This window comes from Tinamus guttatus, unplaced genomic scaffold (assembly GCF_059628265.1).
Source record: "Tinamus guttatus ecotype Peru unplaced genomic scaffold, ASM5962826v1 Tinamus_guttatus_pri_ptg000927l, whole genome shotgun sequence".
In the NCBI taxonomy this organism is placed as follows: domain Eukaryota; kingdom Metazoa; phylum Chordata; class Aves; order Tinamiformes; family Tinamidae; genus Tinamus; species Tinamus guttatus.
Genome location: NW_028289461.1, coordinates 1,779,525 through 1,796,751, shown reverse-complemented (window position 1 = coordinate 1,796,751; position 17,227 = coordinate 1,779,525). Strand labels below are relative to the sequence as shown.

The 17,227-nt window shown below is 42.0% G+C and overlaps 2 protein-coding genes across 2 annotated transcripts; one reads left to right on the top strand and one right to left on the bottom strand.

Annotated features, from left to right (window-relative positions):
* The first annotated feature begins 698 nt into the window (after nt 1–698).
* DUSP28 (dual specificity phosphatase 28) lies at nt 699–1,783 on the top strand. The gene is made up of 2 exons (XM_088538108.1): nt 699–1,046; nt 1,670–1,783. Exons 1-2 carry the CDS (start codon nt 699–701, stop codon nt 1,781–1,783), a joined length of 462 nt encoding a protein of 153 aa, XP_088394234.1.
* Nucleotides 1,784–3,561: 1,778 nt separating this feature from the next.
* Nucleotides 3,562–16,462, bottom strand: LOC104579846 (claudin-19). The gene is made up of 5 exons (XM_010227301.2): nt 16,216–16,462; nt 9,580–9,744; nt 9,371–9,452; nt 5,032–5,142; nt 3,562–3,692 (listed from the first exon to the last, which is right to left on the bottom strand). The coding sequence occupies exons 1-5, from the start codon at nt 16,433–16,435 to the stop codon at nt 3,593–3,595; spliced, it is 678 nt and encodes a 225-aa protein (XP_010225603.1). The 5' UTR covers nt 16,436–16,462; the 3' UTR covers nt 3,562–3,592.
* Between the last annotated feature and the right edge of the window lie 765 nt (nt 16,463–17,227).

Here is a 17,227-nt window from a genome sequence, read left to right as displayed (position 1 = left end):
ACCCCGGGGGGGCGCACAAAAGTCCATAGGGCCTCCTCAGCCCAGTGTGCACAGAGGCTTCAGGAGGCCTTTAAGCCCCCCCACGCCAGTCCAGTGCGTATGGAGGCCCCAGGAGGTCACACAAAAAAGCCCATAGGGACCTCCCGGCCTGGTGCGCACAGAGCCCAAGGAGGCCACACAAAAGCCTGTGAGGTCGCCCCAGCCCCGTGCGCACAGGAGGCCGCACGAAAGCCCTTAGGGCACCCCCCCCAGCCCAGTGCACACAGAGGCCCCGGGAGGCCGCACAAAAGCCCGTAGGTCCCCCATGGCCCCATGCACATGGAGGCCCCAGGGGGGCCTCACCAAGGCCGTAGGGCTCCCCCCCCAGCCCCGTGCGTACAGAGGCCCCAGGGGGCCACATTAATCTCATGAGGTCCACCTGCCCCATGGGCTCGGAGGCTCTGGGGGGGGCTACACAAAGACCTGTAGGGCCTCCCCGGCCCCTTGTGCATGGAGGCTCCAGGGCGCTCTACCAAGGCCCGTAGGGCGGCTCTGCTCACAGCCACCCTGCCTGAAGAGCTGCACTGGGGATCTCGGAGGCACACTAGGACACGCTGGCCTCGCCACTGTGCGGTAAATATAGCAGCACGACCACGTGGGCAGACAGTCAGTCTGTGATAAATACAGAAGCACAGGCAGCCTGGGTGCCGGCATCAGCCATGGTCCTGCTGTGCACCGTGGCTGCGGGGCTGCTGCTGGGCCCAGCACGGGCCGTGTGCGATGCGGCACTGCTGCAGCGCAAGCGTGTCACCCTCTGCATCAACGTGTCACGGCAGCAGCCATTCCCTGCGCTGCAGCACATCCGCTGCCTGCGTGTGCCCGTCTCTGACAACCCTGCCGAGGACCTGTACAGCTACTTCGAGCGCTGCAGCGAGGCCATCGAGGAGGCCCTGTGCGGTGGCGGCACCTGCCTCGTGTACTGCAAGAGCGGCCGCAGCCGCTCAGCCGCCGTCTGCACAGCCTTCCTCATGCGACACCGGCACCTCTCACTGCAGGAGGCCTTTGCGGTACCACATCCTGCTGAACCTGTGTGGGGCAGATGTGCGGCGCTCACTGCGAGCTGCGGTGTCACACTGGCTTGGGGCTCTTGCCTGCTTGCTGGCAGATATTTAGCTATTTGAATAAAATCTTTCCACTCCCCCTACCCTACCTGAAGGAATATGCATTCCCAGCTATGTTTCCTGCACAAATATGCTTTAAGATGCTAGCAGGCTTTAAGCACTGGTGCTAAAATCTGCATGTGGAGCTGGCTGTTTGCGTGCACCTTCCCACTGGCATTGGCTTCGTCGCGATGAGGGAAGTTGAAGTCAGAGATGTGAAGCAACTGAGTAAGAAAAAGCAAAAAGCTGTTTTGCAGGGTTCATTCTTTAAGCTGGCATGTACATATCAGCTATGTAACAGGTTGATATAGCAAAGAACCATCACCCAGGGGGGCTCTTGAATGGCTTAAGGCTAATTGCAAACACCTCAGCTTCATCAGCACATCTGGTGCACATATATGATAAATGTGTTCATGTGTGCGTATATGTGTAGGTGTGCATATGTGACTTATTTGCTAAGGCCTTTTAGTCTAAGGCCACTTTGTTCAATTGTCCGCACTATTTCTGCTATGTCTCTCCTCTTCCCCTAGACTGTGAAGGCTGCCAGGCCTGAAGCAGAACCCAATGCAGGATTTTGGGCTCAGCTGCAGCGATATGAAGAAGATCTACGGCTGCGAAAGCTGTCAGCTGAGCAACAGACTTAATTCTCATTAAAACATCATCACACAATGTTATTTTAAAGGAGCTTATGACATTAAAAAAAATTCACTACGACACTATGTGTAAGTACTAAATAAAAGGCTTTTTATCCCCAAATGAGGTGATGGATCCTTACAGTCATGGAGTGCATTGCTACTGAAGATACAGAGGACAGCAATACCAATTGAAGAGTGGCAGAAGGATTGCAAACACACAGTTACCTTAAGCATTTATTTTCCCTTGAGTAATGATAATAAATGCATTTAACCATGAATATGTTACTACATAGCAGTTTTACTCGTCTCCCATTTTGTTTTTAATTAAACTTCCCTGGTAACCTAAGTGGAAGCTCTGATGCAAGACCAATGTCTGGATATCTGTCTCACCTCTGGGATCATAACTAATGTCTATGACCAGGTGCAGGCCTGGGAATATGGGTGCATCATACACTGGCACAAGAGGTGCTTATCACTCTGCCTGAGTGGGTGTATGTGCCCGGGCAGGGGGGTGTTAAAATTCATTTTAGCATTGTTAATTTATGCAGAAGAGCTATGAGTCTTAATAAAACTTATCAATGCCCAAATTCATGCCTTAATGTGTCTGTATATATCAGCTGTATCCGTATGCATGCAGGTCAAGCTACCCTGTTGAAATTATCTATTAGGGCATCAGGGAAGATGCAGGAAATCTTTTGCCATAAGACATTATAGTAAGACAGAAATACAGATGTATTTTGTTGATCTGCTTTAATACGTTTGCGATTTAAAAGTGGCAAGTTATGAAAGCTGTGCATGTACAGCGTGAAATACCATCTCCACATTGCTCAGAGAGCCACTATTATGGGATGTGAGCTCACCTTGGGAGTCTGAGTGCTTGGCTAATGCAAAATATCTTTCCCCAGCAGCAGGGTAGTTTAAGGCCGAGCAATGATGGATAATAAAGAATTACTTGACTTAGACAATTCACGTGCAACAGAAGTTCTCAATGGTAAAGACTGATCAAAGTTAAAAATAGAATTAAGATCTGAAAAAAACACCCAAAACTAGAAATAAAAGTCTAAAATTTGGATTATTTCCTTAGTTATCTGAAGGCACATAATCATCAGATGCTTTCTCTACTCCCAGCTGTGTTTGGATCCTTCTATATTGTTCATTTTTGGTAGCTTAATTTTTTCCCACAAGAAATTTGTTGCGGTTCTGCACACTTGGAGGTGTGGGGTTGTTTCTCAGAGTTTTTATTTTTAAAAAAAGTTATGTAAATCATCTTGACTAGCATACATAATGTGAATTTCTGTCTAATTTGAGCCTTAAGCACAGAATTATAATTATAGTATACCTACTATATCCTTATTATGGCCATGATACCGCTCACCATAAAAACTATGTCAGTCAGTCAGTGGAATAAAGCTTATTGACTGCCAAAAGCTAAAGCAGCTAAACAAAAATAGAAAGTGAACCACTAACAAAAATACAACACGTTCCCAACAGTGAGACATATTAAGTTGCAGTCAGCTACAGCGTATCAGCTCCACACTGAGTCCGGCAAAATATAAAGCTGTTGCTCTTCATTTGGTAGGCTATAACTTTACCAGGCTGCTCAGTGTGCAGAAAAATCTTGGTGCCTCAGGATTTTACATCACAGCATTTTCTGTAGGAGTCAGTTTCTATTTTAAAGCCACTCCCAGAAGGAGGTACTAAAACATGTATCATCTCCAAATTAAGATGAATGCTTGCAACTTGGAACCAGGTCACTTTTTTTTTTTTTTTTTGAGCACACAAACTACTAACATTGCGAGTAATGTAAAATGTGCAAATTTAGACATACTCCTTGGTGCTTGTGATTGCCTCTGAGTTCTTGGAGTACATGTACTGCTGAGGAACTGCCTGGCCCATGGAATAATCATATTTGCTGCCACTGCAAGTTAAGAAAAAAAATACATAAAATCATTAGGATTGCGCATAACTTTGCGGTTTTACATACTGAGGAGGTTACTCATTTAGGTCTGCACTCAACCCATCGATATCAAATACTTCACACGGGTGCAGAAATGAGCAGACCTTGGTCCTATAGAGAAGAGGAAGAGGGGGGCTTGTTGGCCGAAGGCCGAGAGCCCTTATCCAGAGACACCCTCTGGGTGCCCAGGCTAGAGCAGAAGCACTTTGAGACCTGGATGCCCTGAGGTTGTGCAAGCTGCACATCTTCATGCGGGGAGCAAGACGATGAGAAGGAAAGCCAGAAGCACCCAGAGTCTAACCAAGCCCTTCAGTTGGCCTTCGGCATGTTGAACTTTTACTGTCTGCACCAGTTTTACCTGATTTTTGCAATAGATTTCCATATATTTGGTACTCTGTAGCAAGGTAGGGTGAGTCGAATTGAGTGGATCGAAAGTCCAAAGTGGTTAATGAAATATTACCATAAAACTTAAATGTCATCAGTTTAAGCTCAGTATGTAATGGACTGCCAGGGGAATATGCTCACTGAGTAGCTGTTTTGACATAACTTTCCCCAGGTTAAATACAACAGCAGTGAGGCTGTTTCCCTCTGTGTTAACATGTTAACAACCACGTAACTTTGGACTGTACATCCTCCCTGCCACTTGGGTTGTTCTCTTTAATACACCGCTAATTTTGACAACATCAGTCCTCTTCTTGAGACAGGGACCTTCTATATGTGCAAATAATTTAAAATGAAAAAAAAAAAACAGGCAAGAATAGGCATGGAGGCCAGAATTCATTCTTTTTTTTTTCCCCCCTCAGGTTTGATGCACAACAGAGCATTCCATGAGAAACAAGAAAAAAAATCATAGGTATCAAACAATCTATATTTTTGGAGGAAAATATGATGACACTTTCTACAAATTAAATGTTTAAATTAAATATTTCATTGTTTTAACAGTAGCTAATGTTGCAGGAGGAGAACTTAATTATAATACACTATACTTTGGCCAAAGGACAGCTTGCTCTTTGACTGCATATTTTTAATCATACAGATTTTAGCAGCAACAGTACCTGGATTTATAAAAGATTAGTAATATGTGATTGCTGATTGCCATATATCAGAAATGCAGAATTTAGGGGGTACAAGTAGCCTGTGTGGCATCATAGCACTGAATTAGCAGCTACAGTTTCCTGCCTAGACTTAGTATGGATGCAGCTTCATACTGGAGGTCGAGATAATGGTATACAAATAGAAAATGGATGTTACACGTATATAATTGACAGCTGCTATTTCAACTGACATATTCAAAAATTACCTGTATTTCCCTCTTTTCTTCCCTTTGCACGAACAGGTCAGGAAGATCCCACCAAGCACATAAAGAACAGATCCAGCCCAGCCAAAGTACAAAGCATCTCCTAGTTCATACCTGAAACATAAAAATCTTTTATGGAAGCAGCATAAAACAGATTCACACAGAGAAGTTGTAACCATTTCTGTGCTCTTACATTATATGGTGTGATGCCAGACACGGTTACTTCAGACTGAGCCATAAGGTGCCCAGCTCAAGCAAACAAATGCCTTTCTGGGTAGCAATCAGCTAACGAAATGTACTTCAAAAGCTAACAGAGGAGAACAGGCCCATTTCCATCACGGTTCAGTAAAACTCTTGAGTGTATATTTAAGTGCACTGCTTAATCAGTGACTGAACAGAAAGAGGCAAGCAATCATTAAGATAAGTAGCAATAAATAATTGTATTTATTGTATAATTGTATTCTCTCTAAAAAGAGAATCCATCTAAAGCAATCACTTTGAATAGTTCAAAAGGAAAATGGAAAAAGGAAAAGCTAAATGTGTATCCATTAGCTTTTGTTGAATTTCAGATTATCAGTCTCATTATTACTCACTAATGCCCTTAATTGATCCTGCCTCTTCAGGTCTTAAGAGCCTAAGGTTCCTAAGAGCCAAGCCCAGAACAATGGGATCCAGGTGCTGATGAACTTTAGAAATTACCCCTCTATCTAGTGCTTGCTAAACATATGTGAAGGAAGCACACAAAGGACCAACGCAGGTGCAATGACATCACAGCTCTAATTCTTGCTCAGACATAAAAAATTCCATTTTCTTTCCTTTTTTTTTTTTTTCTCTTTTGTCAAATTCCCACCAGACAGTAGCATCATACTTATTCTTTTGGTTAAGATTCATCGTCTGTGATTTTCTCGGACTCAAGAGATTTCCGGAAGGGGTCTTGTTCTATATAGCACAATAGAGAACTATCCTTATTCCTCCTGAGATCACTCCTAAATGTCCTTCAGCAACAGAGAGTAATTGGTAATAACTTAAAGAAAAAAAAAATCAGCAAGGATAGAGAGCTGACTCTTCTTTGTGTTTTAAGTTTAATGTAAGATTACACAGAAAACAATTACTCTTTTCTGATTTTTCTACTAGAAAGGAAAAGCTAGCCTCATATACTTAGCTGTTTATAGGTGACTTAGCAGTCATGTCCACAGAAAACTGATTTCTGTGGTTAGCCATTTCTCATGGCACAGAAAGGCAAGTCTGAATTATTCTGCTCAGCCGTCGACTTAAGAACCAGAGCCAATAACAAGAGCAAAGTAAATCTCATGGACTGTGCGGAACCAGATAAAATACCCCAAGTAAGTGTATTTTCTGGTTATCTGTAAACATAAAATCATTGTTTGAGATAACGGGTGCTTCTGATTGCAGCGGTAATTGTTGCAGCAATGTTTTGGTGTTTTCCTGGAGGTTGCTCCCCTCCATGATCCCATTACATTGTGGGGACCCGAGCTCTGCTCTGGGCACCATACAAACACAGAGCAAAAGACCATCGCCACCTCAAACGAACTCTAGAAATGGGGGGAAGATGCTGGAGGAATAGTAAGGACCAGCTGGAGAGTGTTGACCAGCACACGCAGTAGTTGGTGTTCACTCATGGCCTAGCTATTGACAAGAAATCTGCAGTCACCCAGCAGAGCAGAGTTTATAGGAGAGTGCTGTGAGGGAGTTAAAATTTCTGTAAGACCTAATAGTCAAATGAACTCATCTACTGAAAGTAGAAGAACAGGCATTTAAAAAAAATATAGATTTGCCAGTTTGGTAAGTATAAAGATCAATACTGGCCAGTAATGGTATTAAAGTAAGTCAATCTCACTAATTCCAAGGAGGATAAATTACTTGAGAACACAGTCTGCCTGCCTTTGCTCGTGAGCAATGTTACTTCGATAAGACCTCCTGACTAAAACAATAGTTTCAAACACCAAGTTTAGCTATACCAAAAGTTCTCTTCAGCTGCTGAAAGCAAACAAACGGGTCACTGATTAACACGCATTCATGTTGGAGTCCCGCAGCGGCAGCACATAACTACACCAGTTAGTCTCCTGACTGCAGTTCCTTATCATCCATTGTTTAGGTCCTCCAACACATTTATTGCCCCTCAGATAATTATCTCAAGGGGACAGAAAACATTTAAAAAAAAAGGTCTTAACAAGCACAATTTCTTTGTGACTGCTTGTTTGGTAGGGTAAGGACAACTAAAAAACATCAAAAGTAATTGCTGAAAGTACTTTGATTCATAACAAAGCACTGCACCGCTGACCTCTCTACACCGATCCTCAAGGGGAGCCTATAAAACCCTTCAAATATGATCCCAGGATGTAAAGATTTATCGTTCTTCTGATCTAAAAATTATAGACTTGGTATACGTACTGGCATGTTATATACATTCCTTCTCGCTCTTTCTTGTTCCCCAAACAATGTATTGTTTGTTTCCTTCTCCCTTTCCCCCTCTTCAAAGGAAACATCCAGTCACCTCTACCCTTGCTACCAACTGATAAACTTATTGCCCACGATAAGCTGTCATTAGCTGGCATTTAATTTTGAAGATTGTTGCTTCTCTATCACACAAGAACAGGAGTTTTCATTCCTCTAAGCTTGTTTATGCTCAATTCTACAAGCTGATACACCTGCAAACTTTGCCATATTTTAAAGACAAATGTTGAACTGCTAATGTATCGTAAAAAATACTTGCTGGATTTCATTAAAACAAGCAGGAAACTCAAGTGGCATTCTTCACCTACCTGCAGATCACTGCTACTCAGTTCAAGCCAGTTTCTATATTGTTTCTACATTTCTCAGGACAGTCAATTAAGTCTACATCACAATGCTATGAAGAAGAAAAGGTGAAAGTCAAAAATAGCTTTGGTATTTAGACTGAGGGGTAGCTGTTTGCATCTAGCTCTAGCTGTTTGCATTTCCAAAGTATTTAAACATCTCACTCCTCCCAAGAGGCAGCAGCAGAGGTAAAAATGGCATTTGAAAATGCCATTGAAAAAGTGAGCAGAGAGGCTGCTGGTACCCCAGCATTCTCAGAAACCAGTCACCATGTCAGCAAAGAGCAATAAATGATGAAGTGAGCAGGCAATGTTGATGAAAGACCCTAAAAGGAATAAATGCAGCTTCTATTTGATGCCAAAGGAGGAGCAGCCATAAAAAAAATACCTATTCTGCGTAACAGTCATGACCAATCTTCCTCCTAGTGTTCCTAAAGGACAGGAACATGGAAAATTGCACTCGTCAGGCCTACATAAATAGTAATCCCTACAATTGACATGCAAGGTGAAAATTTAATTGGATGAGAAATATGTGAGGTTCGTTGTACATATGCAAAGTTTGTTGTTCATGTAAAATGTTTGTTGTACAAGCACACTGTAAGACAGACACTCCTTTTAGCTTGCACTGCATGTGCCTGTCTCTCCATCAGCTGTAGATTGATCCTGGGTGATAAAATTATACTGGATGCTGAGCTAAAATGAAGTGAAATGCATGCTCGCCTGAAAACAGCTTGGATGTAGGGACCTAGAGGCAGATGTAACACGCAGACGGTGGGCAAAGCCATAGCCCTGTATGGCAAAGCAATGGTAGCAATGACAAAAGAGGTTTGGGATTTTTTTGCACTGTCCCTGAGGATTAGGCAGTCTCATTTTCCCTTGAATGGGATTGAGGAGAAAAAAAAAAAAAAACAGGAGGAAAAGACTGCATATTAATATGAGAAAGCTCTGGAATAGGCTAATAATTCCACCAGTTGTTCATTTATTCTGTGTTTCACCTTACTCTACAAGAAGAAGCTACCCGTACAGAGGAGACACAAGTATCAGGGGAGGCACCCTGAATCAGACTAAGAGTCAGGCAAGAAGGAAGAAACCATCTGGGTTCGAGTACAATTGCAGATAAAGAAAATTTCTTGCTGGGAATGACCTGTGCACCATGAATTTCAGTTCTACATTTTGCAGCAGATGATCACAGATTGCTAATATATCAGGGTACTCTGTCCTCATGAACCAGGACAAATTTGGGGTTGGTATCCCCTAAACACTCAATAACCCAGAGGAAAATCTTTCCTTCCTCCCCACCGAAGGAGGTCTGAGATGAAAATTTGCCCAGGAGAGAGACTTGTCCATCCACTGGGTGTGAAACCCCTGGAGCAGCTGGCAGTAGTGCTGCCACCATTAAAACATGCAAACATAAAACATGAATGACTTGCTATAACACATCTACTAACTTACTTTTTTTCTATTACTTCATCTTTAACTTTTTCATTACTTTTTCATTACTTCTCTTACTTCATCTATTGACTTACTTGGTTCCAGCATACAACGGGTCGAAGAACTGAGCCGTAACCATTGCAGCATACCAAGAAACAGCCACCATGGAACAGAGACCTATCCAAAAAATGTTAAAGCAGCGCCTAAGTAACTCCTTTGATGACTATATGACTTTAAACCATTTAACTTAGTCTGGTGAAGAAAGCAAGTACTGTTAGCATCCTCATTTTGGCTTCAATATTACCTCCTAAAATAAAGAGAAATCCTCCCGTGACAGCAAACTTCACTTTTCCATCTTCATTACTCAACCCGATGTGTGCACACTTTAAACCAAGCAGCGAGAGTATTGTAGCTATAAGTCCCAAAAGGATGGAAGTAATCATCAGGGCACGGCATGCCTGAACATGAACTGCATAAGATAGAAAAAGGGAAAAAAAAGTCAGCATCTACAGACATTAAGTCTATTCCAGACAAAAAAAAAAAAAGTGATCACAGTCAGAAAGTTAACAGGAACAGTAAGGAATGACTCTTGTATGATTTTGTTGTCAGAGGAACATCAAAAACATAGAATGCTTATACCTAAATTCAATCAGATTTCAATGCTAAACTATACCCGCATATTATAGCGGCATTAATAAACTCTAGGAAAAAAAATATAAAAAGCCCTTCACAGCTTATGTCTTCAAATCCCAGTGGTATTTATGGTCATTTATAGTAGCAGAAATAAGTCTCCTACTTAGGACTCGTCTTGCTGTCCTTACAGCTACTACTGGTGTGTCCAGAATACCTTCAATGCTGCTTTGCCACAAAGTCCTAATCATAAGGAATTTGGGACCATCTCCGGCAGTACTTCCAAAGCTCTTTTTCTGCTTATGCTGACAACTCTTCCTCTCTCAAGTTTCTGGTCACAGAAAAAAAAATGGGACAGATTATTAATTATTAATTCTTATTAAGCAGAAAGGTCAGAGAGGACTTTTGGCTGTCTAAAATGGTGCCCTGAATTTGGCAGGTTCCAGGTCAGATGATGCTTTGGCATCCTTTTTTTTCTTTTTATGAGCTGATCACTCCCCAATGCACTTTGGTCTAAGAGGGGAGGGTTTTTTTGTGAATTTCACCCCTTCACAAAAAAAAACAAACATGCCAAGTGCCAGCTCTTGGTAGGTCTTGGCTCCTAACCATGGGTCCCCGAGTCTGAGCCAGCTGCAGCTCCGCAGTCACAGCACCTGGGCTGGCCCATGTGCTCCCTCTTACGCTTCCTGATGGCCTTCCCATCCTCTGCAATTGCCTGGTGGCTCCGTATCAGAGTGAGCCATCAAAATTCAGACATGGAAACAGAGTAAGTGGTGGGTTCCCACTCAAACTCACTTGTCCGTGCGGCTTCATAGAGCTTAAGAGAATTGGTCCTGTGAGCTTGAGCTGGTAGCAAAGACAATTACACATAGCCACAGGATAAATACAATGAAGCATGGGAGGGTAATGGTGTTCAAGGAATTAGAGCACTAAAACCCACCATTTTGGGAAAAAAAAAAAGAAAAAGAAAAAAAAAAGAAAAACTGGCAATGATAAAAGGGGAAATGCTCCCCAAAAGCACCACTAGCAATTTAAGAGTTTTGCCTGCAGACGATGGAGTTCGGAGAAGCACTCAACTTCAGCATTGCTTCTAGTTTGGGTCAGACGCCACAGCAGCAGCTATTACCCACAGCAGGGATCTGGCAGGTCATGGTTCACCTCTTTAGAAATCCCAGAGTATTAGACTGGATTCCCTGTCTCTTTCCAGGGCACTAAAGCTGCCCTCAAGCTGTTTGCAACCCAGTGGCTGTATTAATAGAAGAGCTTTCACGCTTCTTGTACCACAAGGCAATAATCTCAACAGCCTTAACCAAGCATCTCATTTCACAGTCTAGAAAATTTTCTGTTGGCTTTTTCTTATAAACTGAGCTTGTTGAACAAGATACAAGTCAATTAGTTTTATTAGTCAAAGCTAATTGTAAGAAATGATCCTAAATATCACCATTTGCAGAAATTCACATAACCTTAAAAAGAAGAAAAGCACCTAAAAAGCATTTGGCAGCTAATTGCCTTATAGCAAATGTTTGATCTCCCAGATGTGACTAGATGTTTAGTGCCAACTACACCATATAGTCAGACATTGTTTTAGTCTTATGCAATATTGCTTTAAAAAGATCCACAGTCTACACATTTGTGATTTGGGCATCTTGAAAATCTCTAGAAGTTGAAATTATATGGTGAGCACCCCTCTCTCCACCAATTCAGAAACTCTGGTCTTAGCACTTCTTTACCTATTTCACGGTTAGTTTGGAGAAATATCCATATAAGGGACACTCTAACCTCTGGCTTTTTAAGTGCTAGACGTGTGCCTGAATGATATTTTATGATTACGCACACAAAAAAAATGCCTCCTGAATAAACTGAAACCTTAATCCTTTAGAACACTTCTCTATACTAAGGATTTATACCATGAAACATATCTGTGACAGACATCCAAGGATGATTAACCTCATTCTATAAAAGAAGGGGTAAAAATGATGTACTGAGCTAATGGCTGGCTGAATTCAAAAGCTGTAAATAAGGTTAAAAGATCCAAGTCTGATATTCTCCATACACAAAGCAAAAATCGGAGGCATAGCACAGAGCTATTGCTGCCAAAGAGGAAACCTTTATGGTAAATCTTTATGGCCATGCTTACACATGGCTTTATGATGATCCATAACACCCTGTGAACAAAGACACCTTCTTTTTTAATAACCTCTGGCATCTTCCCGTCTAAGTTGCGGCTGTTTCCTAAAAGCAATCTGAAACACAACTACTCCAGTGATTATTTTCCAGTTTGTCTGGCCCCATATCTGCAGGGGCATCATTAACAACCCCACTTTCTTCCTCTTTCCTGACTTGGCCAAGTTATCGTCTTGACTTTCTCTAAACTTCCCTACCTGGTTGCTTTTTCTTTTACTCAATTTTTCTTTCTAAACCTTTTCTTCTCCACAATGCTGTAAGCACTTTTTAGCCTCGCTTTCCCTCTGTGACAAATTTCCCTCTGACAAATAACACTGTCATCTTCTCAAGCAACTTCAGTAACTGATGTCTTCTTGAGCCACGTGGAAGTTAAGCTCCAAACAGCCACTTTCAGGACCTGCCTAGCTGATGCACTTGCCTCCTGCCCGAGCCCCGGATAATCCATGGTCAGAGACAGCAGTATACTCCATTCTCATCAATTCAACCACTTTCCTGTGTGGATACAGCTGAGGAGGAAGACAATCTTATTCTAGGATGACTGTCTACAGACATTCAAGATTGGTAACAACTGGGTTAACTGCCTGTAAAACTACTTAACTGTGCACAGAATATTGCCTTAAACACATGAGGACAATCGGCATTACTACTGAAAACTGCTAAGTAGCACAGGTTAGCCCACAAATTTCTTGTTGGCCAGAAAGTCAATGTCATTTTCCAATACCACCATATTACCAAAACAAAAATCTCACTACTTCCTTCCAACAAAATCTGCACCAGTGCAAACAAGTCTGAGCAAAGCCACATACCAGGAAGTGCAAACATAGAGTCAAATTCTCTGCAGTTGGACACTCCAGTGCTGTCTTCTGCACAGCTCTTCCAGAGGTTTTCATACAACGTAGACGTGGTGATCACACTACCATGTATACTGGAGACTTTCCAGTAATCATGTGGTAAAGTCACTCCGATAAGTGTACATCCACCCAAACACAAAAGAAAACCAGCAATTTCCAAAGCAGCAGACATGCTTCGGAGTAGTAACAGCTAAATGCTCCTATAATTAGATTGTAACCAGGTGAATGAAGAATATGTCTGGCTTCAGAAGCCTCCTTGCTGGTTTATCTCTGGCTTTCACTCCAAAATGAGGCTACCTTTGCTCTTTGCTCAGCCCCAGAGATAAGGCTTCCAGGCAATGACAATAAGAAGTGGGAGCAGTCTATGACAGAGGCACTATTTTTTTCAAACTTCTGACAATATTAATAAGGAGTGACAAAAGGAGCCTATTCTTAACCTCAGCCTATAAAGGCCAGCCACTAAATGTTTTGAAAGAGTGATGATTGTGGCAAATCTCCATCTCTCCTTCCATCAAATGGACTACAGTTTACCTGGGAAATGTGCACTGAAACTTCGGACATCAAAGCAAATCAAGCTTTCTCGTGTTATTTTTTTCATGGCAAAACTCAACTAGAAACTTCCGAGCAGGATTTTTTTTCCCATTCATAGAAAACTTAGTGCATTTTTAGAATTATGGCCATAAACTAGTAGTAACTTCTAGCTTAGCTAAATTATCTAACAACTATACTGCAAGCTTATTTCAGGAATGTTAGGTTGGTGGATAAGTGATTTTCATTAATATTTTACTATCTATTAATCTACAGTTAAACTGGTGCACTCTTAAAGCAGAGTCCCAGGTATACTGGAATACAGCTGTGGTAATGTGTGGCTCATGGAAACACAACATAAGGGATGGACCCACAGTCTGGCAAGCCTATCTCAAAAGGCTTGATGGGGGGGGTGAAACTGATGGGGGAAAACAGCTAACTGAAGAATAACCTGTCAACTAATTGCATGTTTCTCAGGTTATTTATATGAGTATAAAAATATCTATTCTAGACCAAGTTGAGGCATGTGAACTTGGTTTATTTGCTTCTGCCCATAACTAGACACCAGCATAGAGTCATTTCTCAGCACCCATTAATTTTAATACCTTAAGCTGCTTGTGTGTGTAAACAGGGTGAAGTTTCTTTCCCAGTGGTCACCTGCTGTTACGTCCAGGAAATGGAACCAGTTTCTTCAGAAAATGACCGCGTTCTGATGCAAAACCGCAGCAGAGTCATGGCATGGCAGCGTTCACATTGGGACTCCCAAAACGATCACTTATTGTGAGAGTGATTGCAATCACTCACTCACTCACTGCACTTGCAATCTTTTAGAGAAACTGGATGGAGACATGCTAACAATTTATTTTCTAAGGACATTTCTAGAGAATCCTCTCCTTCAGCTAGGGAAAGGTCACTACAGTTTCAAAATGATGGCACAGTAAAATGAATACACTGGACAACAGCACCCCTTCAAAAGCTCTCCAAAGACCTTCCAATTAACTCCTCCATACACAGGTATCAGTCTGGCAACCTCAGAGATCAGTGCTGCTCACAGGCCTCTCCAAGCTGAGTTCAGCTAAGAACTTGAAGCAAGTTTCCCCAGATTTTCCTACTGCTGCCATGAGATGCTTTCATAAAGAATTCTTCTCTTCCTAATGGCTTTAAGGTATTTTGGTGGGCACCCATAAAACACACATAAAAGCAGAAAAGATTGGACTATAGACGTGGAACATACGAGTTTTTCCTCATTCGGCACCATTTAACCATTCCATTACGGAAATATTGGAAAAACAAAACAAATGAACAAAACAAATAAATGAACAAAAATAATTGAAGAATTACCTAAATATTTGACCAAAACAAGCTGTCTGTTCCTGATCTCTGTCACTTGTGTCCATTTGTCCCAGACTATAGGAGCACTGACTCTGCACTAGGAAGAGCAGCTGCCCTTCCTGTGGCACACGACGATTCTCCAGGCAACTCCAGCGAGTGCCATGAGCTGGCCTGAACAAGCTCTTCCTAGAGGAAGCAGTTATGGAGGTCCAGCAGCACTCAGCCAAGCAGGGATCTGCTCTTATGACTTGGGGGTTACGGGAAGGGAATGAAGAAAAATCCCTAGGGAGGCAACAGCTTCAGCTCCCCAGGAAATTACCTATTGTTGGTGTCACTCTGTGGCCTGTTGGGTGAGGCTGCGAGACCTGAAGGACCATTGGTCCCATCTCCCCACCCTGACTCCCAGGAATCAGATCTAGCTTTCTGGATGAAACAGGGCCTTCCTTGTATCTGCTCACAGGATGTCCTTGGGAGGCATCTGCACAGCTGAAAGGGAAGGGTATGAAATGCTGATATTGCCTCCAACTTGCATGAGTGGAGTTACTAAAGCACTACTAACCTAAAGTTCATATGTTAGTAGTAGGCTACAAAATTGTACTCATTATGTGATGCTTAATCCTTATTCTCAAGCTGGCACCATCACCACAAAGACGAGGCCATGACACAAAGGGGCCTGAGGAGGAACTGTGTAAATGCTGAATCTTGAGTTTTTGGGCAGTCACATTTTAGAAACCTGCCTTGCATTTTTATGCAAGTTCTGACCTTAGCGGAGTCCATATCTGTGTCAAGAAACACAAACCTTCACAGTCTGTGAGATGTGATATTTGTAAGACCAGCATCCAGGTTTAAACACTGCACAGCAAGAAAAAAAATCAGCTGGAAAAATCTCAAAAGTCCAGAAACGCAGCAATGACAATTGGGGATCTATAAAAGAAGGAGCATTTGAAGAAATGCTTCCATGACAATGTAGGACTGCACAATTCAGAAAAAGGACTGCACAATTCAGAAAGTTGTAAAAGAACAAGCAGACTGTTCTGTTTAAGACAGAAATCTAACCAGAACATCAGTGTTCGAATGGTATAGAGCAACTGCTTCTCTGCTCCTTTTTTTTTTCTGAAAAAAGTACTTAAATACATGAGTCCTTCCTGGTCCTTTACCACAAAAAGGGTGTTTGGTAGAATTATATAAAAAATGCAGAATAATCCAAGCAAAATAAATTCCAGTCCATGGAAAGATCATTCTTCTCTTGCTATCTGCAGGCAAGTTAACATGCTAGCCTAGAAAATACAGAAGCATTATCTATACAGACACACTTTAAATTAAGCTGACCACCTTTGAGGAATACCAGAGCAGATAGTAATACACTAATAAAACCACATTGCTCTATTTTATGTAAGTATGCCACACAAACTTACTGTCTGAACTCAACAAGTACAAAAACCTCTTGCACTGCACTCTTCCCTGCGCGGCCACAGCACACTCCATCCAGAGACCTTCCGAAACCCAATCCGTAGGAGCTGACACGGCTGCGGCGCTGGAAACGGTCCATCTGTTGGACATGGTAGTAACAAGTATGGTGGTGAAGCCCGATAAAGCCAGCAGCAAGACACAGATCTGTGACGAAGACGATGCCATTCTCCCAACTGACACAGGTTTTCAAAGAAGCCCTCTGAGTTTCCCGATATGAGAAACCTGTTGGGACAGTTTATACACACACGAAATGGATGAATTTGTCTTTACACCAGTCACGAGTCTATCTTGTAGGTAAACACCAAAAAGACCTACCTACAAAATAACTTATCATGTAAGAATGTTATACAACAAGAATCGAAATCTCATGAGGCAATGGGAATAAACTATTCTGACACCTGAGCATTTCTTAGGAACATCTTTATCACAGCGTGTGTTTACCATTAAAACAAAAAAAACACAACAAAGGCAAATCAGAAGAACCGAGGAACTATGCCTTGAATTTGCAATCTTTTGTCAGGTCTTAACTCCTCTGCAAACTCAAAACTATTTTAAAGATAACAAAAGCTAATATAAATTATTCATCACCTGATTACAATGCCTATAGATACAAATGTAAAACGAAATAGATCCGGATACTCACGCTGGCGTTATTTTTCTCTCCACTGCATTTACCCTCCTGCTGGACACAACTGTCAGCACTTTGGGAAGATCAGTTTGCTCAAGCAATTTTGCCCTCTTTTGGACCTTTCCCCCTGTTCTAAAAATCAAGGTCAGAGCACTCACTGACTGTTGCACAAAAGCTCAGGCATAGCCGCTCGCTACAGCTGAGTTTCAGTAAAATGGATGACAGCTTATTAAAAAAATATATGTATATTAATATCATGTAAGTCATTCTCAGATTAATCTGACAGCAGTATAAAATCTGTTCTGTCAGCAACACTGAGCTGCACACCC